Genomic DNA, 25,427 nt, shown 5'->3' with positions numbered 1-25,427 from the left:
CAGTCAGTTTCGTCATGTGTAAAGTGCTCGTTGGAGAAAAATCCCGGGTTCCCTGGCGGGGTGACACTGATTCGCTGTGGTTATATGCAAGTAAAATACAGGAGCATGTCTTCAAGATGAGACACAGAGACAGGGGTTGGAGTTATGTTCCCCAGCCCAGAATTTTTATGTGTCTTCTGTCTGTGGTTAGGTATTCCCAGAATCTTAGCTGTTTGAGAGGAAAGAAAGAAAACGCACAAGATCCTACTGTCATCAATTGGACAAGAGACCTATGAACCAGGAATTTGAGAATTACAGTAGGGATTTTGGAGAATTTCTGAAGTTGGGGTCAGCAGTCCTAGTGGCTCACTAGACATAAAAAATAATGTGATTGGATCACAAACGGGTTCTGATAAGGAATCTGAAAGACTCGACTGCCAATGTGCTTGCAATCAGATGATTGATGGGCCTTTATGAGCTTGAGGTTGGCCGTTTGGAATGGCTTAGTTGGTACCAGGCAGTATGTACCACCCTGCCCATTAGTGGTTATTCTATGTGCAGATAGCTCCACCATTCCATGGTCTGATCATAGGCAATGATCAGAGATGAGAAACCATGTTCACCCACAAATAATATTCTGAAATCACACTGTGGGTGTGTGAATCAACCCATCTAATGTCTTGTCCACTTTTTTTTACAATTAGCCACTTCCTGCTCTGTTATTAGAATATGTATGCTAATGTAATGTAAAATTAAGAGAAGCTTTGTGACTGGTTGAAGAATTCTGTCTCATTGTTTTATACTTTTCTAGCTTTAGTTCCCCATAGCATAAACAGTTGTGTAACAGATAATTATAATGTAGTAGCACTGCCTTTTTTTACTCATCACTTTTCCTAATTACCTGTGTTTTTTTACATCCTACAGGTTAGGATGTCAGAACAGACTATTGACATCAGTTTACTTTTTATACAAATCCAATATCTTTTTTTTTCTCCAAATCCCAGTATCTTTTGCCTTGGAGCCTGGTTGGGACATACTGAAGCTGAGCAATCTTATAAAGTTAATTTTGCAGTAAAACAAGAATGGTAAAAGAAGAAAGTTATGAGTATTTTGGTTGAAAACAATATGAAAAAAATCTGTTAAATTTATCGTGTACTCATAATATTGAATTTCAGATGAGTTTTGGATTGTTTTACAACATTTTTGAACATTTGCTCCCTATCCCGCTGATAAAGTCAAATGTTTCCATTTTATGTCTTTAAAAAACGACTGCTTTAAAAGCTGAAGATGCTTTATCGTTTCAGTGAACATTCTACAGTATGTCAATTTTACAATTGGAGATCATACTTTGACATTTAAGTAAAGGCTTTTTGCAATTCACAACAATTCTATGTGGGTTTTTCATTCTTAAAATCATATTATATGCATAGCATATGCATATTCTGCAATTTCCCCTCACAGGATCAATAAAGTATCTATCTATCAATTATAGAAACCATATTTGATTGAGCTGATGTATCTTTGCTGTATCTGGAGTTGATGGTATTGGAACAGCAGAGTGAGGACATTGTGGAGGAGTGAATTAATACTGTGTTTATACCAAATCACAATATCCAAACAGGAGATGACCTTCAGCTTCATGAAGTGCTTTAATCCTGGCAGTTCACAATGTACTGCTGCCACACAAAGAGAACTTAAAACAATAGCTGAGTGGAAAAGCAGCAGGAATTCACCATCCTGTCCTGCAGTCCAAAAGGGCAAAATCCCAGGAAAGTCTTCATCCTTTACAAGTCCTGTGCTGGAAACAGGCCCGTCTGGGTTATCCTACTTTTACTGGAGTTATTTAACGGCACAGCCCTGTAACTTGCTTTCCTCTGTTTCTTTCTCAGAGTGTAAATATGCTGCTGCAAATTCAACTAAAGTTGAAGCTTTAGTAGTTCAGCTTTTACAAATGCCATCCCTCCAAATAAGTCTACCTTATTTTTGTTACTTCTGCAATTTTAAATCATTGCTTGGCAAAAGATTTATAGAAGTTCACGTGGGTAGCTGTGTCAGCATGCGTAGGCTGCAAAGGGACAGGTAAAGTTTAATTCCATGCTGAAAAGAAAAAAAAGAGACAATGTTTCGGCTGTGGAGCCTTCTTCAGGTGTGAAAAAAGATTTTCAGTAAATAAAAAAGATTTACAGTACAATTATACAGGATAATAATTCCATGGGAGAGGTTCTCCCTGTAATGCCTTGATTGGGAAGCACAACACAAGAGCACAAGAGTCATGGCCAAAACATCTCAAAACTAAATACCCAACTGTTTTCTACACAATTAGACACATTATTAACAAATATGGCAACCTGTTCAGGCACCGCAGACCAGATCAGCCAAACCTGATCTCCCTAAAAAGCAGCAAGAAGTACGGTCACAGAGCATCTTGTGATTCAGAAAAAGTAATCTGGGAAAATTCAAACTAGGAATTCCATTAAAGAACTACCTTCCTCAGCATTCCTCATCCTTGCTTTTCATAATTCAATATTCATTTAAATGGGTTTAGCTTGGGAATGCTCCACATGTAAGTGGAAAACTGGATGATACATTTTTACAATCTTTAGTTTTTATTCCCTATCTTGATTGCATTTTCTATCCGTGTGGCTAGTTTTATTTTTCTTTCACTATGTCCTTCGGCAACATGACTCACTACCAAGAGCACACTTCATACGTGTTCTAACTTTCCTAACCTTCCGTCACATCAGCCTTATGAAAATGATATCTTTAACACCTTTGCATTCAAACTGTTTAAAAGAAGAAAAAAAACTTAATAATCCAAATTAATTCCCATTCTCAGGAGAGATTTTTTCTTTTATTAATAACATTTCCTTAAACAGAACTGTTATTGGCACAAGCGTGTCAGAGCATCCGTTTTTGGCATTTCCTCTTTTCCAGCGCTCCCAAAGCCTTCAGATTGGAATCAGTTTTTCCATCTCACCTGCTGCAAAGAAAAAAGAAAAGCCGGGGACTGTATGTGTTACAAGTCTCAGGCAGAGACATTAGTAACAGCTAGTGTAACTGTGAAGTCAGGAGAAATAAAGACTCGGGATATAAGAAGCTGCAGTTTCTGGTCATTGTCATTTACTTCTGAGGTAAAAATAATTTTCAAACATTACAGCAAATTAGAAATATGACATTTCTTATGACAATACTTTTACCATCTCTGGTACCCCTTAATGCTTCTTCATGTGCATCTCACATGTAAGTTTGAGCTGCACATACAAACTTAATCTACTGTAAAAGAAAACTGTAAATCGATGTTAATGTGCTTACTGAATTATAGTTAATACATTTTAGGAAGTGCTCTTCACAAGTTTGTCCACAATAGTGCTGCCTCATTTAGAGAAGTGTAAACCATACACAACGGACAGTAATATGTTACATACTTTACTGCCCAATATATAAGGCAACATATAAGGCAAAATATTTTGCTTTTGTAGTCTTTTCCCTTCCAGTGACCAAAGGTACTGAACCTTTGCCTCGAGTTAAATGAATTTAGCGACTTTAGCATAGTGCCTGCTGCAAATTACTTCATATTGTCACACTGTTCAGACAGTACCAAGCCACTGGCACTCAGAAGAGAAGCTGAATTTGAGATGAATTAAAAGTCAGCTTGGCAGAACAAATACAACTAATATGTAAGAACAAATTAAGATACAAATCTGAGAAACAATATAGAGAACTAGAAAACGCACTATGGAAATGAAACAGGAAATGGAAAATATGATAACGTTCAATTCATTTCCTATTTGTCTATTCATATTAATTTGTTTAAAATATCACAGCCTTGTCACTAAAATTAAACTAGGAAGATGATGTATCTCTGTATGCTTACTGACAGGTCCTGCCACAAGTGCCACAGCTAAAAGAGGATATTGTTAATGTATATCTACAGTAATTCTCACATGTTTCTGAATGTTCTCAACAATTTATGAGACACTCCACAGATGAAAAGGTTGGCATTTTATAATGATATTTTCTAAAATGTAATTGCTACACAGGATTAAGAGTAGAAAAACAAAGTGTGGTGAATGCTTTATATGAAGTGTCTGCCATAATAATATAATTATACAAGAATTAACATCATTTTCTGTTGAATTCCTATTAAATGCATATGCACACAGGCTCTGTTCTATTAACAGGCACTTAATTGAAAGTGCTATCAAATTGTTTAATCAAACAGAAACTCTTCCGGAGATAAGAAATCACATCTTGCTGAATCTGTCTCACGTTTCCTTTGCAAGCTCATGCTTTATCAGTTTGTTCTTTTGTTGGACAACACAACTGTGGATCATGATAAAATAACATGTTTTCTTTCACTGAGAATTATTTCAAAACCTAGGAAGGGGAATGCATGTATTCCTGTTTTGTTTTGATGTTGCAGGAATAAAACAATACTTGCATTCCTAAAATTCCTAAAGTATTCATCTTGTAATTAGACCCGTGAAATACCCATTCATCCATTTTCTAACCTTTTCCTCAGGGTCGTGGGGGGAATCAGAGCCTATCCCGGTCGGCAACAGAAGCAAGGCGGGATACTGTACATACACCCTGCACAGGATGCCAGTACATTGCAGGGCTGAGACAGACACAGACGCAGACATGCAGACACATTCACACTGGGGCCAATTTTCCCCAGAAGTCAATTAACCTACCAGTTTGTTTTTGGGCTGTGGGAGGAAACTGGGGCACCCGAAGGAAACCCAGGTGAACATAAAAACTCCACACAGAGAGCACCCCATGTCCGGAATTGAGTTGTCCGCTTTGTGCAGTTCGAGGTGGTGAGGGAAGATGATAGAGTGTAAACCGGCAAGCAACAGGTGCAAGTCGAGATACACCCTGGATGGAGTGCCAGTCAACAGGCAAACACACGCTCACACCAGGGCCAATTTGTTCCCAGAAGCCAATAAACCTACCAGTTTTTAACTGTGGGAGGAAACCAGAGCTCCCACAGAAACCCAATGTGAACATGGGGAGAACATACAAACTCCACACAGACAGCACCCCAGGAATTGAACCCAGGGCCCTAGCACTGCGAGGCAACAATGATAACTACTACGCTACTGTACTGCCACCTTTTCTAGGCAGAATTCCACCAGAACAGAGACTCTTTCATATTCAATCATTTCTCTCAAGATGGAAGGGGGGAAACCTCTCGTGCTTTTACAGGAAGGAAACAATATCAGCCTCATCCACTGACGCAAAAAACACAAGGCACTGATATAAAAGGCACAGCACATTCATCTGGGCGAAACAGAATGCTTTCTTACTGTATTGCTAAGGATGTCATCAATTTTCTTTTCTTCTGGAGAGCCTCGGTCTACCTTACATCTATACAGCATCAACTGCTGCCGGTCTTTCAGGTCTTTATACGTCTGCGTACAGGGAAAAGCAACATCCAATGCAGGTCTTCATCACTGTTCTTGTCGAACTTATAGTCTAACATGACCAAATAGGGCAGTGATCACGTTTACAAAAAAAAGTGTCAAACTGTGATCCTGAGTAGAACAGCAGCTGTTCTAGTAACACATACAATATGTCACGTACGATACTGCTGACAGGTTTTCACCTGCTCTGGATTCAGAGCCATTTGCTTCTTCTTCTTTAGTGTTAGCCTCTGCTAAGCTTGTCTGAGTACAATGATTTCAGACTAAACGGTTCTCAGAAACAGATAAACATCTGAAGGCCCAAATGCATTCTGCTACTTGATTTGCTTTGCTTGCAATAAATGCAGCACACCTAATACCAACATGATTAATGAGGATATGAAGAAGCAAAATGACAGTAAATTATATTAAATGACGCGGTAAACATATTTGAAAAACAATGTACCGTATTACCTTCGTTGCAGTATTTAATATCATTTGTAATCAACAACAGAAATTTCTATAAATCATCTTTTTTTTATGTAGTAAAATGAATTCATATATATGCATTTTAAACTTCCCCAACTACTTCCCATAATATGAATTTACTATATTTGGTAAAAACACATTACGTGGACCTGCACACTTTGATAAGAGCAGCCACTGAGACTATGAAGGGGGCCTATTAATACCACAACTACTAAAACTACAACTACTATTAATGCTACTTATACCAATTCTTTTGTGATTAATAATTGTTAATACTTCTACAGTTAATACTATCACTATTAATGTTACTAACTACAAATAATAAAATAAGTGTTATTGTTACCTTTGCTACTACTGTCACCACAACTACTGTTACTACTTTTGCAATTACTTCAGTAGCCATTTCTACTGCTGGTACTGCCACTAATAATACCAAACATTTATAAACAGTGCATTTTTTAATTTTTGTGCTTTGAAGACAGAATAATACGGGCCCAACTTACATCAATGATGACGTCATGGCATTTGTACTTCTGTGCCAGGCCCAGTTTCATCTCGGGGTCGTCCACTAAACGCACATACTCTTGCAGGACCTGGGGGAGGTCAGGCAGGCTGGTTTAATAAGGGGCCTCAAGGGACAAAAAGGTTGGATGGGGATTTCTGATGGACATTTTCATTTGGCTTACGTAGTATTTAAGGAGAACGCTGACAGAAACGACCTGGACCTTCTGCAAGGACACTTCCTTTATCAGAAATGTGCTGCCCACAGTACACATTCACAACTGACGCTGCTACGTCACCTAGCTCTCTCAGCTCATTGCTTCTTGTTTTTTCATATTTTTTGTGACCACAATAGAGAGACACCACCCACACAACGTACACAGGCAGTGGCAGCAACTGAGTTTGAACACTAGCATATTATAGTTTACATCTCTTTAACAACGCACACACAATGTAAGGATTAACACTTGTCTTTCTGAAAACTGATGATACACAGAAATTATCTACCCTATGGGACCATAATACTTTATTATGTGTACACTTTTCCGGAGTTTTCTGGGCTAAAACCTTGCTCCCAACAGAATATCTCCATGTGATAAAAACAAATGTATGAACCATCTCTTACATTTATGTCTGGAACAAAATTACACAAAAAACAATTCTGTTTTGACACCTTTAGTGTAATGGAATTATACTTTGTATTACTCCGATAGCGCTCTGTGGTACTCTTGAGGTGCAGTTCCTAAAAAAAACAGTACGCAAGTCACACCGTCTGATGTGGCAACAGAGTTAAACATGCAGAAGCTGTTAAGCAGCAAGTCATGCTTTAATGTGCCACACAGAAAAAAGGCCAAAGAATATGACCCAATAACTTCAGGAAGTTGCCTGTTGAGACCATGACTGAAAAAAACAGCACTGTGCCTTTTCTTTCACATGACATTTAAGCATATGACATCTTTGAACAAAAAATGCATACTTTTTTCTCTTATTTACTGAACCTATTTAGGTCAAACAGACAGATACAGTATGCCGCTTATGTAAGAACAGAAATGGTTGCATACTGTATGTGAAAATGTCATACAGCTCATCTTAATTTATTTGCTGCTAGTAACTTATTGGCCTCAGGATCTCATCCAGCCATTTTTATAAAGGGGCCCTGGGACTCTGCTTGAAGTGTGTCACTGATCAACAAATGTTTGTGAAAAGAAATGCCTGAATGCACATCCTATTTTAATTTGCCTTTCAATAGTGGTCCAAAAGCATATCGCTGGGTTGACAACACCTTGAATTTTCACATCTATATTCTTGAGAACATATATTCTTGAGAAGAGCAATTTTCTCTGCTCACGACGAAGAGATTAAGTATTTTTAAATCTGTCTGTGTATTCTTGTAAGGTCTTAGCTAGTGGGTAAAATGTAGCTAAGTGACTCTTTTTTGAAAGGCAAAACAGAAAAAAAGTAGAAAAGATATTGTTGTAATGTGGTAACGAAAAGTATACACAATTTATCGAATGAGGTCCTACTAAGGCATTGTGTAATGTCTTCATGTATAAGCACATGACTGCCCTCTTGTGACAAGTCTGAGTTTATGACTTGCATCAGAGCTCACAGATTTCGATTCTGTTATTAGTTTTTATAAAAGAGATAAATATGCACACTGCTGGAGATGCAGTAATTTCTGAGACAATTAATAACTTTCAGTTAGATTAGGAGTTGAGTAAAATTTAGTTTTCATTGACTGATCACCGTCCTCCTCCAGAATAGCCATAGCAACAAAGCAGCCCACAGGATGGCTGTGATATACAGTATAGTGTAGAATTCAAATTCAGAGAGAAAATGTACAGCACATCAGTGAAACTCTCAGGTATCCATCAATTTTCTAAACCGCTTTATCCCGTATAGGGTTATGGGGGACACTGGTAGCCTATCCCAACAAGCAACAGGTGCAAGGCACAATTCACCCTGGATGGGATGCCAGCCCATTGCAGGGCAGACACAGACACCAATACAGACACTCACAATGGGACCGATTTTTCAGAAGCAAATTAACCTGCCAGTTTTTTTTAACTCTGGGAGCAAACCAGAGCATCCGGCAGAAAACCATACGAATACCCCACTCAGGTAGCACCCCAGTTGCAATTGAACCCAACAATCTAAACCACTGCGTTACTGTGTTGCCCACTGTCAAGTATACTAAGTTTTATTCTGTCACTAAATTAAAAATATATTGTTTCCCTGAACAGAGTTCTACAGTAAGACAAATAACCAGAACAATCTCTTTGTGGTCTCTGTGGAATGTCACACACAGAAGGAACTAAAGGTCAAAGGAACCTAATCTCTACAGCTTTTGCACAGCAGAGACTGTAAAGGAACCCAGTTGAAGCACTCCCAGTCTTCTTAGGAACTGATGAAGCAAGTTGGGATCCTCTAACTGTAACCCTTCTCTTGTTTGGTAAGAAGGATCTTTTCACACAAGATCCTTTAGATAATACTGCATAGTGTGTGTGTGTGTGTGTGTGTGTGTGTGTGTGTGTGTGTGTGTGTGTGTGCGTGTGTGGCATTTGAGGAACTCATGGGATTGACAGGGGAGATGTTTGTTGACTGTGATTTGGAGAAATTACATTTAATAAAAAATTGCTTTTTAAATGAGCTTTATTAATAGTTTACCTGTATTGGGGCATTGTTTTTCTGTAGAATATCCGCCACTCTGTGAAATCCGATTGGGGCTCTTTTCTTGGTGTATCCCAACCAGTTCTGTAACACAGAAAGTTGGTAGAATATTAAACAATAGAAAAGTTTGTCTTCTCTACCCATCAGAATGAAATAAAGTTGAAAAAACATGCTGAATGAGGAAATAAGGTTCTTCTCTCAATAATAGCCCTCTGTACTGACTGTAACACCATTGCAAATAGAAGAATTTGTGAGGAAAGACCTGTTTGCTAAAAAATGAAAGATGCCTTTAAAAAGGCACATGATAAATAAAAACTGGTCAGCATATACAGTAAATGTTTGCTGCACTATGGTACACAGGGTACCAAGTGGCCACATTATTTAATTACTACACATCTTGTGTAGCTTAATAAAAAGCAAACAGTACTTAATACGTGAATCCTGACAAAAAACTGATTTTCTCCAAGTTATGCTCACATGATGATTCCTTTTTTCCTGAATTTCCTGAAAAAGTAGTGTTAACTGCAACAGAAATAAATTGAGTCTATATATTTGGTCTATAAATACATTAAGTGGTGTTAAAAACATCTCACATCTTAGTAGGCGTAGGGTATTATGTAATCCTGACATTTATGAAGGGAGGAGCAAACAATGCAATCTGCCTGCAGTGCCCCTCTGTAGCTCACACTAGAGTAGTTTCTTTCCTGTGTTTTAAAATGGTCATAGCTACACTTCAAAGGCTTGCGGGTGTTGCAGCTGACCTAGTTACCTTGGTGGTGAAGAGGCTGTCCACATCACTCCATGCTTTCTGCTTGGCCCTGGCACCCAATGCTGTCAGCAAATACTGTTTTTCTGAGATCTGAAAAAAAAAGAATATTATCTCAGGGAACCTCAAGCGCCAGCATTCACTAGCCGCTGCAACTCATAACTGGCAACCCACTGAAGCTAAGCAGGTATGAGCCTGGTCAGACCTGGATGGGGGACCTCCTGAGAAAGCTAAGGTTGCTGTTGGAAGAGGTGTTAGTGGGACCAGTAGGGGGCGCTCACCCTGTGGGATGTGTGGGTTCCAGTATAGTGACGGGGACATTGTACTGTAAAATAGCACCATCCTTCGGATGAGACATAAAACCGAGGTCCTGACTCTCTGAGGTCCTTAAAAATCCTAGCGCATTTCTCGGAAAGACTTGGGGTGTTACCCCAGCATCCTGGTGAAATCTCCCCCTGGCCTCTACCAATCATGGCCTCCTAATAATCTCCATCTCTGAACTGGCTCCATTGCTCTGTTCTCCTTCCCACTAATAGTTGATGTGTGGTGACCATTCTGGTGCACTATGCCTACCCTCATATCATCTAGGTGGATGCTGCACATTGGTAGTGGTGGAGGGGAGTCCCCTTTACCCGTAAAGTGCTTTGAGTGGAGTGTCCAGAAAGGTGCTATAAAAGTGTAAGGGAGTATGATGATCATGATTATTATAATAGACATAAAGGCACAAAAAAAGAGAGAAGTTCAGCATTCCCACTAGACTCCTTTTTGCTCCCGTTATCAAAGAACTCTGCCTCTAAGGATATTTAACAGTTACTAATGCCTAACATGCCTCAACTATGTCTTTGTGCTCCAGTTCCAGAATGACACAATAGTGTAGGTTTTCTTTCCCACCGAAACTCTTACCTTCTGAATGTACAATACCTATTAGCTCACCCACACAAGTTTCACACTGTTCCCCAGTTTGACAGGTATTGGATATATACAGACACCTCTGAGACATGCTGGACTGTGGCTATCCAGAGCTGGGATATTCTGATCCTGCCTACAGGAAGACGAGATTTCCTCCACACGTCAACTCTGTATCTTGTTTTGCTCCATAAGTAAGTTTAAAAACTCTTACAATCATGTAACACCCTGCTCTGTGCTTGGCCCCAACCAGTGACATGTAACTTCCTGTTTTGCAGACCAGAGAGGAGAACAAAGCTGTTGTAATAAGACTCAAATGTAACTGAACCTGCCAAACAGAAGAGCTGCAAGGCTGTAAAAGTCTATACCAATAATGTGACAGTGTGAAATGACAACAAACAGGAAGCACATTTTTTTTTACTAAAGAAAATCTATACCAGTTGGCTCTACGTTTTTTTTAGAGGTCTACGTTTTGCACTAAAATGGACCACTGTCTAATTGAATTATTGCATTAGAATGTGCTTTCAGCTCCCTGATCACTTTATTGCATAAACATAATGATGTTGCATGATGTTGAGCAAAAAGCATGATAATCATCTTAAGAAAATGAAGTCACAGTTATGACACAGGTCGGATACTGCATATTACAAGTGAGAACTTCCCTGATTTTTCACACAGTCACAGTTAAGAAGAAAGCTAGATTGACTCCAACCACAATCCAAGACAGACCTGACACAACATGGGACAGCAAAAAAACCATAGCAGGACTATTTTTAGATGTTTCTTTATGTACAAATATATTATTTAGCTCTGGTAAACATTGCTCTCAGAATTGTTAAGATAGTTATGAGGGTTTTCAATAATTGTTAGCAAGATGTCTGGCTCTATCGCTGTTTGTGGAATTATTGACTTAGGTTGCAGACAGGTTGTTACTTTTTCTTTGTAGAAAAATCTCTTGCTTCATTTAAATGGAAGGACACAGACACGTCCTATTACAGCATAATATAAATAGGCATGCTTATGGAATCAATGGCACAGCTTATCATCAGTATTTAACGTAGTCTGAATTTGTGTTAAGGAACATATTCTAATATATGTTAAAGGACTGCTTCCAGTTATTTTTGTACATTATCATTATCGGTAACACAAATAATGGCAGTCTCTTAACAGGGCAGAAGTGAACACCACCTTTGCACTCTTGAAGAAGCCAGCAATACAATCACTTCAAAATTATCCATCCAATCATTTTCTATCCACTTTACTCAATCCGGGGTTGTGGAGGAGCCAGGGCTTATCCCTGCACCCAGGGTACCATCGCAAGGCACACACAGAGACAAACTCACACTACGGCCAGCTTTTCCAGAGACCAATTAAGCTACCAGTATGTTCTTGGAATGTGGGTGGAATTCGAATATCTGGTGGAAACCCACAAGAACACAGAAAATACAAACTCCAAGCAGAAAGCCCCAGAGCCCCAGCACTGCCAGGCTTTTAAAATGACATTTTCAATTAATTGTCTCTTACCTTGAACGTTTTCTTGATGTTTGCTGGGCTGCTGTAAGTGCCCTTCAAAAAGAAAATGTCAAAAGAAATTGAGACTTAACAGAATAACTGCAAATTCACTAAAATATAGCCTTAAATCGATACGAGAAGGCAAGAGGCTTCCAGAAAGAGAAGAAGCTCCAGCAGTGTGAATGATAAAGACAAAGCTCAGGTCTTTAAACTTCAATTTTTTCATCCAACCACCAGTACTTACTTCAGCCTCTCCATAGTGGTAAAAGCAGGAGTAATATAGAGTTGTTATAATCGGCATGTTTAAAATAGAGGCCTTTCTGGGGTATTTCTTAAATATCCCCATCTGCCCAGCTTTCTCCATGTGCTTGTCATTCACCTGCCAAAATTAAACAGACAACATTCAGTCTCAGAGTCATCTCTGTCATAGTGCACACCTTGTGGCTTCATCCAATCAGCTCTCAGACTCTAAGTGAGGCCAGGTCTGGTCAGTACTGAGATGGGAGACCACTAAGGATAGTCATGTTGCTGCCGCAAGCTGATGAACCAATAATAATAATAATAATAATAATAATAATTGCTTACACTTATATAGCGCTTTTTCTGGACAAAGCGCTTTACAGGTAATGGGGACTCCCCTCAACCACCACCAATGTGCAGCATCCACCATCCGCCAGAACACTCACCACAGCTATCAGTGGGGAGACAGAGTAATGAAGCCAATTCATAGATGGGGATTATTAGGAGGCCATGATTGGTAAGGTAAGGGCCAATGGGAAATTTGGCCAGGACGCCGGGGTTACACCCCTACTCTTTTCAAGAAACGCCCTGGGATTTTTAATGACCACAGAGAGTCAGGACCTCGGTTTTACGTCTCATCCGAAGGACGGCACCTGTTTACAGTATAGTGTCCCAATCACTATACTGGGGCATTAGGACCCACATGGACCGCAGGGTGAGCGCCCCCTGCTGGCCCCACTAACACCTCTTCCAGCAGCAACCTTAGTTTTTCCCAGGAGGTCTCTCATCCAGGTACTGACCAAGCTCACACCTGCTTAGCTTCAGTGGGTTGCCAGTTGTGAGTTGCAGGGTGATATGGCTGCTGGCCATATCAGTAGGTGGTGCTATTCCCACTGGTCCACAATTTTCTACGCTCCAATAATGCGACTGGATGAATTCTGCTGTAGGAATTACTTTCCTTCATATGAGACGTTTAAACTAAAGTGCTGACTATTTAGTTATGAAAGTGTAGGAATATTAACTTTGTTATTCCGACTGATTTCCACCTAGGGCTTGCTCAGTCAGGTTTACCTATTGGTATGATGCATACAGTAATTGCTGCTGTAGGCCACCCTGGTGTGTGCTACACTACTGTGGTTATTAAACTATTATTACCATCATCATCATCATCATCATTATCATCATCACAGGAAGTGCTCATCTTCCAGTAGTTTCACAAGTGTCACCTTTTCTTTTTATTTGTATTTTTCAAATCCTCAGAAAATAAAATGTTTTCACATATTTTTACATGACGCAAGATGTAAAAGTGTTTAGCCTTATGAGCAAAGCAGAGATAATCAATTCCAGTTCCCGAAGGCCTGAGGTTCTGCAGCACACATTCTGCCTCTGATCTGAATGCTTTAACTGAACTAGATGTTTGAACAAGAAGTATAATAACTTATTTTAAGTTATCATACGTACAAACAACTAGAGCACTTACAAAGCTCAGTTGCTCTTTCCTGGTAGACCTGGTAGGTATTAGGTCCATAGAGACCAGAGTACCTTTAAATAAAACTATGGTAGAGATGCCACCTACTGGTAAGAGTAGATTTTAGCATTACAGGCATATCCCTTAGAATGCAACAACACCTTGCAAAGGTACTGTGGTGTCCCACTGTGTGAAATCAGAAAATGATGGCTACACATTTTTTATATGAATTTATTGTTATATTTAAAACCTGGATGTCTAAGGGTAAGATACGTTACAGTTAATGACAGCAACAGTTAAAGAAAAAAAACTGAAATATGTTGATTAAATAAGCACTCAACTTCTGAAATATGTGATGGAGCACCGAATTCGTTTTGGATAAGTCTTTAACAACTTTCCACACCAACTTGGTGCAATGTTTGACCATTCATCTTGACACATTTGTTCGAGCTCTCTCAAGCTACTTGTAGAACTCTTATAGACAGTGGCTTTCAAGTCTTTTGACAGATTTTTAACAGGATTCAAGTCAGAACTTGAGCCAGGTCTTACATTTTCTTATTCTTATGCCACTCCAGTGTAGTTATGGCCTTGTACACTGGATTATTGTCCTGCTGAAAGGTGCATGTTTGTCATGACAGGAAGCTTTAAAGCAACAAAACACAAAATCTACGCAAGTCTGAATACTAATGCTAAGGCACCATACATATTAGAACTCTTTTTTGGTACCATTCACTTTTTAAGAAGAGAAATGTCTAAGAAACTATATAAGGCAGTTTGAGGCAGCAGTAGGATTAGGTTAGAATTCTGCAGTTCTAAATGGATGCCCTGCTTTAGAAATGTGCACATATGCTTATATACTTTGAATATAAGCATTGTTCAAACATATTAATGATTCTAAACTAGAACTTTGCTAAGCATATTTATATGAATCATGCTTTTTATTCGATGAGAGACTTCTAGAAGGTACTTTGTTAACTGCAAGAGCAATATACAGTATATACTTCAGAAAACAATGAACAAAACAATCATCCATCTTCTCCACAGAAGACTAACCTTGCTCTTCCATCCTTTTGACTGACATCGACATGGGTAAAACTTCACTGTCACAGCCCAATAGATCATACAGAAGTGTTAACTGGTAACATCAAAATAATGAGGCTTTCTATAACACAGTGCTAAGATACAGAGGCACTGGTTTAGAAATTCTTGTCCAGAAGGAATAATACCACCTGTGGTCCAACAATTCGTTTACAGCAGGTGAATATGGTATCCAGGTGTGCCTGTAGCTTATGAAATCTAATACTACAAGGATACAAGCTGAAAGCTAAACGTATGTTTTCAAGAATAACTCTTTTTCACTTAAGTCTAAGCAAATATATATTTCTCACATTTTCTGTATTTATTTAGCATCGTCAGCTTTGCATCCATCCATTTTTAACTGCTTTATCCTGTACAGGGTTGGGGGACGCCTATCTCAGCAAGCAATAGGCACAGGGTGCAATACAACCTGGACAGGAAACCAGTCAACTGTTTATCAAATTCAATTAACCTACCAGCATGTCTTTTAAACTGTGGGAGGAAACCAATCCAACAAACCCTATGCGAACACAGGGAGAAAATCTAAACTCCACACATACAGCAACCCCAGGAATTGAACCCAGAGCCCAGCTCTGCGAGGCAGCAATGCGAACCACTGTGGCATCCTGCTGCTCACAGTGTCAGTTTGTGTTCTGTAATCAAAATAAAGCAGCAGCCTTATTAAAGTCTGTGATTCCTTTAGGAGGGATTACTTCCAATGTCTCCTACAACAGACAGCCGAGAATGACAGGGAGCAGGTTGACTCACCTCTATAATGATCTGTCTCTCCAGCAGTGTATAGTGGTCCTGAACATGACTGGCATCATCTGCTGAAAATGGAAGACTAAAACAAACCCCAAACATTAGTATAGAAACCACATCCTATTCTATGCTATTTGAATGAAGACTAACAACTTAAAAGTTCAGTTGTTTCTCGAAGAGTGAGCAAGAAAGTACACATTCTGGTAGAGTGAGTGGGAAATTATAAAATCATAAAAAGGTACGTCTTACCTGATACAGTTTTTCAAGTACTCTTGTCTTTGAACTTCATCTTTTATATTCAGGTGATCTTTGTACTGAAGGAACTGTAAACAAGCAAGGAAAACTTGGATACATTTCTTTTGTATGCATACAAACTAAATCATACTGGTATCATAGTTTTATCACACAATTATACACAAACTTTGGACTTTTATTTTGCTGAGTTTTGCTTTTTCCACTGCCCTTACAACAGGTAGATCTGTATTCTTCTTTCAGAATGAAGCGTGAACTTTAAAAAGTGTTTCAACTGTGGGAAAACGAATATATTAATGTTTCTAAAGTAAACTTTACAGACCTCTCCAGACTACAATCTGGTAAAGTGCAAAGTAGTAATTTTGAAAATAAACAGAGTCTCAGCATAATTATCTGCAATGTTGTGTCAAATTTACACATTAAACACTGCAGGGGTCTGTGATTATGTGAAAAAGCATGACATATTATGCCCCCTCACTCTTTGAAAGAGGTCTGCAAATTTTTAATTTTCTCTTGAAGTTGCAACAAAAACTCCTGTCTGTGCTTGTGTGGTAACGTGTCAATGTGATTTCAGTAATTTGTCACAGTGTAAGGTTACACAACAAATACAAAATGGTGACAAGTATCAGAGCTCCAAACTCTTAAAAATATGGTAGTTGGCAAGCTAGTGCAATACTTACTGCCATGTCTTCAGTTCTTCCTAGGGATCTGTGGTTAAACAGAAAAACTTGTTTTTTTAAGCTTTTGATCTGATTATGTCATTCCATGCTACTTACTTTTAATGTGTGGCCCATTGCTACAGTACTACCAACAAGTAGGTTGAAAAGTTATATACTTTATTTCTAAATTTATCTTTTACAAAATAATTTAGTTCAAATAATTGTTTCCCCAACAACATAGCAGGTGAAGATTTAATGTTACACAAAGAACCGTGATGAAAAGGGGAAAAAATGATGCACAGGAATTTCAATACATTTGCAATAGTTTTCCCACTTACTTGAAGAGCTCCAGTAGTAGTTTTTGTTCACCCATTTCTTTTAGAAAGTGGATAAAATGCTGCAAGGCTATCTGCCTGGACACTAACTCTCGAAACAAGATTTCTTTTTTAAAAAAGAAGACATAAAACTGTATCAAAACAGGAAATGCACAAGAAAGGCAACAAACACAAATGCATTTATGCCTTAAAAATACTTGGTCAGTTTCTAAATTTGCAGATTCCAATTTCCATAGAGATTTGTGATTCATCACATTGAAAATCAGACATCTAAAACTGATAAAAACACAAATCACAGAAAGAAAAATGATGCGTTCTTACCTTTACTTAATGACCTCTTCAGAAAGATCAAAACCTGAAAAAGATATTACAACACTATGTTATAGGCGATTAACAGCTTTACAATATAAGCTTTATTAGCTTTATGTGCTAACCACATTACCTCCACCTCCAGTGTCGGAGGATTGAGAAAAATGGTGGCCGTTGCCCCCTATTCCCCATGGGCCTTTATGGCCCGAAAAGGGACCTTACTTACCTACTCTTCTTCGGACAAAAAATTCACCATCTAATAATGGCAAGTTAAAGACTGAATATTCTCAAAAAGCTCCCATCTAGTGCTACAACCTTAGTGCTTTAGTGATCTCAGTTTGATACTCAAATGCATTCTTACATGATAAAGTCTCTAGCGCTATCCTGATCACTGGATCACTCTGTATATTCATGAAACTACAATTAATCATTCGTTCCTGGACTAGGTTATTCTGACACTTACTGCTGTGATGACATTGCCATCGTGACTGTCCACAGCCTTGTCCAGGAGCAGCAGCTTGTCTTTCAGACAGCGGAACTTCTCCAGGGAATAGGGCTGCATTGGAACACCCAGAATATGAGTATGAGGAACAATTAGCTCTTGAGAAGCACTGGACAATACTGATACACGTCAGGGAGATGAAACCATGAGACAGAAGAAAATGTGGGTTGAAATGTATTGCAGGTGAGTGTAGCTCTGGTTGCTCACATTCATTGATTACTCAGCTGGTTACTCAGTGAGACCTCAATTTAGGGGAGATTAGCCTGGTCAAGGAGATTAACTGGCAGGCAGACCACCCTAAAGGAAGTAATTCAAGAAGGAGCTAGGAGGGTGGAGATAGGAGAGGGCGGAGGGTCTCTCTTAACCAGTAGCATGGCGTAGGAGGACCTACTAACATTTAGCACCCAAACTATTGGGAATCACAGAGCTGGGGCTGAGGCAGGCCCGATTCTGGTGTAGTCAAGTCACCATCCTACCCCAACCCTGACACTCTTTGCTATCCAGTTTCCCTGTTTGTTAAAACCTATGGGTTGTTCTGTTCCCCCAAAGAGCTGGCTCCTTAGAAAATGAGCTCATACAGTAGGTAGTAGCAGCTTCCGACCTATTTGTTGGCAGAGCAAATTGTGCTTCTCCCTTCACAAATCTCAAAATCACCTATTCCCTAACCACTGGGAAACACCATTACTGAGCTGATGGGCGAGCTCACTTTGGTGCTGACTTTTAAAATGAACCTGACCAAAATTCTGGTCTCATCATCAGACTGGTCTCTCTAGTCTCTCGGTGATATCAGACTAATAGCAGGAAATGTCTCATCACGAGACACCTTCTCCTGAGCTCTGTACCTACTGTATTAACAGAATAAAAACCTTACTGGAAGAGCTGCAGCAGGTCCTGCAACAACAAGTGTAACTCAGATGTAAATGACTGCTCTTCTTTTCTTCCTAATTTCTCCTTAAGCCACCCTCCAGCTGCATAAACCAACGAGGAAGCAAAAACTCTTCTTGTACTTAGAGGTGGACAGAAATCAGATATGCGAAATGAGTGGGATCCCACCTTTTCGCTTGAGCGGCAATTTCCAACTCAATTAAGCATTAATTAAATACCAATTTGTTAATTCACATTACTCTTTGTACAGGAAGAGCAGCCATTTCTCTGATTTAGTTATAGCCTTGTGTAGAAAAAAGTCTGCCTAGTGAGAATAAAGGTCCTACCTTTCCTCTGTGCATCCTCCTCACAGTCTCTTCTGGGCTCCAGTCACTTACGTAGTCCTTGCAACAAAAGCACAACAACACAGAACCCCAGTACATTCAGAATCCAACACCTAATTTATATAATTGAATTAACTGATTTTAGGACATAGTGACATGTCTTGCTGTCTTACCATTTAATATTACTGTTCAATTTCTTAGTGGAAAAAGTAAGACAAAGGATCAATACAAAAAGGTTAATGTGTTACGCATATTTTTATTTACTACTAAAATAAAACTTACATGAGGCTAATCTGGTTTTGTGTTGTGTACAATTAGTATTCAAAAGAAATTCATACCACCAGCTGCCTATATTAACTGAAAAGCATTTCAAATACTATTATAATATTATTTATGATTGACTGACCTGTTAATTCATTACTTTAAAAAGATTAATACGATTGCAAGCGTTAGTTTCAACCTAACATTTTCATTAGAAGAAATAACCCATGCACCTAAACATGTATTCAAAATAATGTTAAGTATTTACATTTGAAGGTGTTTGTTACCTTATTTACCTTATATAACATGTTTCTAGATCTACTGTGCCTTAATAAATACTCCTCAAATTATTTCACTTACCTTGTACTCAGATTTTGGCTTTCGTAGCTCTGGAGCAAATATTCTGGTGGTGGAATCACTCCAATCTTTAAAAAGAACATTTTATTTTTTTATTACTAAGATATCTGCTCATTATATTAATGCACAACTTTTAATTCTGATAGGGGTGAATTCATTATCACAAACTGCTCTGTTCTCAAACAAATTTGAATTTCAATAACCCTCTTGCAGTGCCCTTCAAAAGAATTGTGACAGCAACAGAAAAAAAAATATTTTTGTTATACAATCTAGCAATTTGTATTTGTGATCATGTGATTATTAATTCAAGGTATAACCTAATATATTTTATTTTTGGGTAATGCATAAATTTGACGAACAAATATCAAGCCGAGCTTGATTCTGATTAAAAACTTCAAATAAAGGTGTGTTTACTTCTCTCCGGCTTAACAAACATAAAAACGTCTACTTTAACAGAAATCCAAGAGAGGTACTTACTATCTGAAAATGACTGAGAACTCCCACTTTTGCCTCTTACTAGAAAAACACAAAAAAATCTAATTAGAATTTCTGACTCCTGTTTCACACATTTTTTAGATTGTGAACTGTGGTTAATTAAAATGTTACCGATTCTGCGCAGGGTAAGCTACATTTGGAGAGCAACTTTATAACACAAACTTTACTGAGAAATCATATGGATTGCAAGGCAACATAAGACGTGACAATTAAGAGGAGGCCACTAAACACATCTAGTTTACAACTGCTGGTAGCTCCTGATGATCGTATCCATCCCATTTTTAAAAGATCCTTAGGCATGAGCCCCAACAACATGGCTGAACAGTTTATTCTAGGTTCCAACCTTGAGCTTATGGTGAACTGACATGCTAATGACTGTTCTGGTCAGGAACCCAGCTGAGTAATAGTAAACTCTCAGTCTCCTTCAAGTGATAGCCAAATGTGTTTGAGGCTGAAAAGTGAAGGATCTTACTTAAACAGAGCTGTAGATATTTGGACAAGCTGCCTGTGACAACACTGTGGACGCTGACTCCCTCAGAGATTCAATGGCACTCTGAGGATCTTGGATCAATTAGCTACCGAAAAAACTTTAGCCAGCAGCTACTGTATATGGCCCTGCAACTCACAACTGACAACCCACTGGAGCTAAGCAGGTGTAAGCCTGGATAGGAGACCTTCTGGGAAAAACTAAGGTTCCTGCTGGAAGAGGTGTTAGTGGGGCCAGCAAGGGGCGCTCACCCTGCAGTCTGTGTGGGTCCTAATATCCCAGTATAGTGACGGGGACACCATACTGTAAAAAGGTGCCGTCTATCAGATGAGACTTAAAAAACCGAGGTCCTGACTGTGTAGTTATTAAAATCCATAGTGGTGCATTATGGCTGCCATCACATCATCCAGGTCAGTGCAGCTCATTGGTGGTGGTGGAGGGGAGTCCCCATTACCTGTAAAGGGCTTTGAGTGCAGTGTCCAGAAAAGTGCTGTATAAGTGTAAGGAATTATTATTGAGTTTCCTGTGCTTCTTGTATTGACATTTGCAGCCTGTCATTTGCAACCTGTCTTTGTTCTTATTAAATGTTTGCAAGAGGATTAATTATTAACTTTTAACACAATGGAAAAAGAAAGAAGTCTGTGAGCTTCCTCTTTCTTAACCTAACATGGCAGAAAAGTCCTCCTCCTCTGTGACCTTTCTTGCATTAACACATTAACACACTGTGTGGTGCTATCTGATGTGCTGTGTAGGTTTTATGCTAGAGAAGTGTCTGTCACCTTTGAAAAAGCTGCTTAAGGAGTAGTTAGAGCCCTGTTTGGGTAAGGAGGGAGTGGTATCGATCTTTGGGAAGCCCTGATCCCGAATCTCTCCTGCTGCCCTAGAGCTGGAAGCTGTCTCTTTGATGGACCAGGAGATGCCTGTGGATGAAAAGCAGTACAGAGGCAACACATGAAATTCTCAATCTCAAACAATACAAGAAGCACAGGAAACTCAAGACACAGATTACTCATTCTTTTTCATTTCTCTTAACATTAACAAATGTTAAATTGTGAATTCATTTATCTTAACATTTTAGATTGAACCACTGAATGCATATCCTGTGTATTAGAATAGGGGAAGGCAAAGTACAGCATTGATTGGACGCCATTTTCCATGTGAAAATCTGTTTAATTGGTTAGGCTCTCTTCCATGTCTCAATTCTAATTTCTGTCATGGATATAGGGCTCATGGAAGGACCTAGACAGGACACCAGTCCATCTCAGGGCCCACACACAAGAAGACCACTTAGAGGTACCACTTAGGCCAGTCAGCATGTCTTGGGCAAGCAGAAGAAAGCCTGTGCACCCTAAGCAAACAAGCCAAAAACGAGAAAGATGAAAATTACACATAGAAAGTGTCCAGTCTGGGACTGAATCCAAAATGCTGGCCCCCTGTTCTTTATTACAATTAATTCATGTTGATTCTAATAAAGTCTCACTCTGATAGAAATGACAGAAATAAACACCTTGAGTTGATTAATTGAGAGCTCTACACACATCTAGCATTCAAAATACCTTGGCATTTCTGTCTGGGAAAATGTGGTCAACTGCATTCACAACTCTCTTGGTCTGCAGACAATTTCTACATTTTACAATGGCAAGGGATCTGGGGTCACCTTATCCACTGAAGGAAAATGAACAGCACATACAGCAATTCAGTAAAAGAAACAATGGCCATTCTTTTTACAGATTCAAAATACAATACCCTTAGGTGCCCTAAACGTAAGTATTCTAGAAAGCGGAATATAAAAAATTGAAAACTGAACAATTACTGTGGGGAAAATGCCCTCCTTACAAAAGGTATATCTGTATGTTTTATAAGTAAAAAAAGGGGTGGTGCAGTGGCTCTGTGGCGAAGGATCTGAGCCTGTGGCTGGAAGGTTGCCGGTTCGTATCCCCAGGCCAGCAGAGAAATCCTACTCTGTTGGGCTCCTGAGCAAGGCCTTTAACTCCAACTGCTCTAGGGGCACCCTAAAAATGGCTGGCCCTGTGCTCTGACCCCAAGCTTCTCTCCCTGTCTGTGCGTCTCATGGAGAGCAAGCTGGGGTATGTGAAAAGACAAATTCCTAACAAGTGAAATTGTACCTGGCTAATAAAGTGATCTTATCTTATAAGTTTCTTCCAGGTTTATCCCTCCCCCTCAATACAGCCCACAAAGAGCTTTTACATACTTCCCACTGGCTCTCCACTCCAGGTGACCTTCTCTACATCATCCTCATCCTCCTCCTCCTCCACCAGGCCTCGGATACTGTTCACCGCTTGCTTCGACTCTTTCAGCTGCAAGAAACAACGCCAGTGTCAGCGCAATGCCATACACGTGCACTAACAGTCACACAGGCCATGGATACAGGATCTTTCCTACAGTGAAACTAGGGGCTCCAGCGATTGTCTCCTCCATTTCCTCTGTGTGAAGGTGTGTCTTGATTTCAGAGCAATCTTGGTAAGCATTTGCTAAGGAATGAGATTAACAATAAACGAAAGCATTGGTGGCACAAAACAAAGAGAGAGACTTATGAATTCTAGGGCAGTATTTTCCTTAAAATATTCATTTAAAACATAACCATAGTAACATCTAAACAATTTTTAAATCTAAAATGCCTTTGAAAAAACTGTCAGGCAAATAACATTCCTCTGAAATGGGATATCTAGAGTAGAGTAGTAATGCATTTATAGTCTAGAGTAATAACAGGTGAATTAATTCAGCAATTAATAAATAACAATGTCCATGGTGGAAAATCATGTACCTTGCATCTTTACCTGCCACTTCAAAACTTGGGCCAAGGAAAAAAACTGCACACACTAAACTGGCCTCTCCTTACAAGTTATTTATATATATATATTAAGGATAAGTGGGGGGTAAATAAAGATTAAGAATATCCTATTTTGATTAGATCCGGACAAGATTATACAGTAAATGCATAACATAACCCTATGTGCCTGTGTGCCTGTGCAAATGAAAGTCTCTGTTTTACAAAAGAGAACAAGTTACTTGTTTGGGATGAAAGCAGAAAGTCCAAGATGGACTGGCGTGCCTTAAAAATAAAGCGAATGGCCCCGGAGGGCCCAGTCAAAGCCCTGACTTGAATCCTACTGAGTATACCTAAAAACTGCTGTCTGTAAATGATCCCCAAGCAGCTTGAGAGAGCTTGAACAAATCTGCCAGGAGGAAGAGGCAAAGACTGGTTCAAGTTCGCAGAGACTTACCCAAACACAACTGCAGCTGTAACTGCGGCCAAAGGTGCTTTCATGGGGTTTACAGGTCTAAACACCTACGCTATCAACATATTGCATTTCTGTTTTTTTCTCTTTTTTTTTTCTACTGACATTTATTGTACCGTACCCTTTGAAGTGTTCAGTTTGAGCATTCGGATTTGCAATGAAATATTCAAATGAAAAAAAAAAATGGGACGCCGTAGAAAGGGACTAAATGCTTTAGCAAGGCAGTGTATCTTTGCCGATGCGTTAAATAGCTGAACACACTCTTTATACAGGAAAAACGGCTAGGTGAACAAAAAAGTGAAGTACCCTGGAAAACTCGTCATCTTCGTCATCAAACGTGAAAGCTTTGAACTTTGAACTGTTCCAATACTCATCTTCATCAAGTTTACTTCTGATCATCTGAAAGAAAATGTAATCGTCTTTACCGGAAAGCGAACGGTAGTAGCCTATTTCGCTCACAGTTTCACACATTTTTCAGGATAATCGCTAAATATTATAGTAAATATGCGAAATTCCTTCTTAAATCTACTGTATAGGGGGAATCCCTGGCTTCACGTCCTTATCGTCACATACAGTATCTACAATATGACTATAACATCATAAAGTGCATAGTATAAAATACATATATATGACACAGGTAGTAGTAAACACACATTTCAAATAGAAGTACAAATGATTAATTTGTAGTACAAAACGAAAATTAAAATGGACGTAACAAGATCGGTATCTCTGATTTAAACTTAAATAATTTATACGTAAATTGAATTGACATATTTCGATGTAAGTAAATGTGATCTACCAGATTAAAAGATAAAAGCGATATTCTACTTAATGTAACGTGTAAAAGTGATTGTCGAGATTGTGACAGCAAACTTAGACTGGATAAGAAGCAGTATTGTTATTCCTTATATAGCAACACAAAAAGGACTGATGTATGCCAGCTGATGGTTAAGGCAGAGAACAAATTCATTTCAATTCATCTTGATTATAATGATATTAAATATGTAATAATTTTATCTATGAAATATCTCTTCTTACCTTTGCACATCAAAATAAAAGCTTGCCTGATGAAAATCTACTGACACAAGGCGAGGCCTACTCTGGGAGTTGTAGTACCTAATGCTGGAGCTGCCATTGCATCAAACGTCACCGGAAACAAAATAAACTACAAATACCTTAGATCTTTGTGGCTTCCAGGTTTCTCGCAATTAAAGAGCAGGGCAGGTTGGTGTTTTGGGAGTTGTATTTTTAATTGGTCAAAACTGAAACTCGGCCATTGCTTTGTAGGTTTATGAAGATAAGTAATATTTCATGTTTTTATAAATTAATTATTAGCTTATTCCTGTTATAATAAGGGAAACTCCTACCACTTGAATACAAATTCATGATTAAGATAACTGGTGCTACACGGCTGCACAATTAATTTAATGCAAAGTAAGTTACACTCGGCTAATATTTATATGCTATCTCTATAGAATTTTGGTAAGTTTTCAAACTGGAATTGAATAACGGATATTGTGTTTTTTC

The 25,427-nt window shown here is 38.9% G+C and overlaps 1 protein-coding gene across 2 annotated transcripts; it reads right to left on the bottom strand.

Moving 5' to 3' along the window:
• Positions 1-2,798: 2,798 nt before the first annotated feature.
• On the bottom strand, positions 2,799-25,066 carry vipas39 (VPS33B interacting protein, apical-basolateral polarity regulator, spe-39 homolog). Of its 2 annotated transcripts, none has more exons than XM_088648611.1 (20): positions 24,939-25,066; positions 24,207-24,299; positions 22,853-22,958; positions 21,420-21,560; positions 20,136-20,174; positions 19,662-19,726; positions 19,044-19,100; positions 17,794-17,886; positions 17,343-17,376; positions 17,025-17,127; positions 16,708-16,735; positions 16,025-16,098; positions 15,782-15,857; positions 12,473-12,607; positions 12,241-12,282; positions 9,814-9,903; positions 9,042-9,128; positions 6,377-6,466; positions 5,289-5,393; positions 2,799-2,956 (listed from the first exon to the last, which is right to left on the bottom strand). In XM_088648611.1, exons 2-20 carry the CDS (start codon positions 24,297-24,299, stop codon positions 2,939-2,941), a joined length of 1,476 nt encoding a protein of 491 aa, XP_088504737.1. In that variant the 5' UTR covers positions 24,939-25,066; the 3' UTR covers positions 2,799-2,938. The 2 variants fall into 2 exon arrangements, with proteins under 2 accessions (XP_088504737.1, XP_088504736.1); XM_088648610.1 differs by having other exon boundaries at positions 2,799-2,959; positions 24,939-25,065.
• Between the last annotated feature and the right edge of the window lie 361 nt (positions 25,067-25,427).

Source organism: Lepisosteus platostomus, chromosome 10, assembly GCF_059453375.1.
Source record: "Lepisosteus platostomus isolate fLepPlt1 chromosome 10, fLepPlt1.hap1, whole genome shotgun sequence".
Lineage (NCBI taxonomy): Eukaryota > Metazoa > Chordata > Actinopteri > Semionotiformes > Lepisosteidae > Lepisosteus > Lepisosteus platostomus.
The sequence above is the reverse complement of the archived record's forward strand: the minus strand, read 5'-3'. Positions and strand labels throughout refer to the sequence as shown.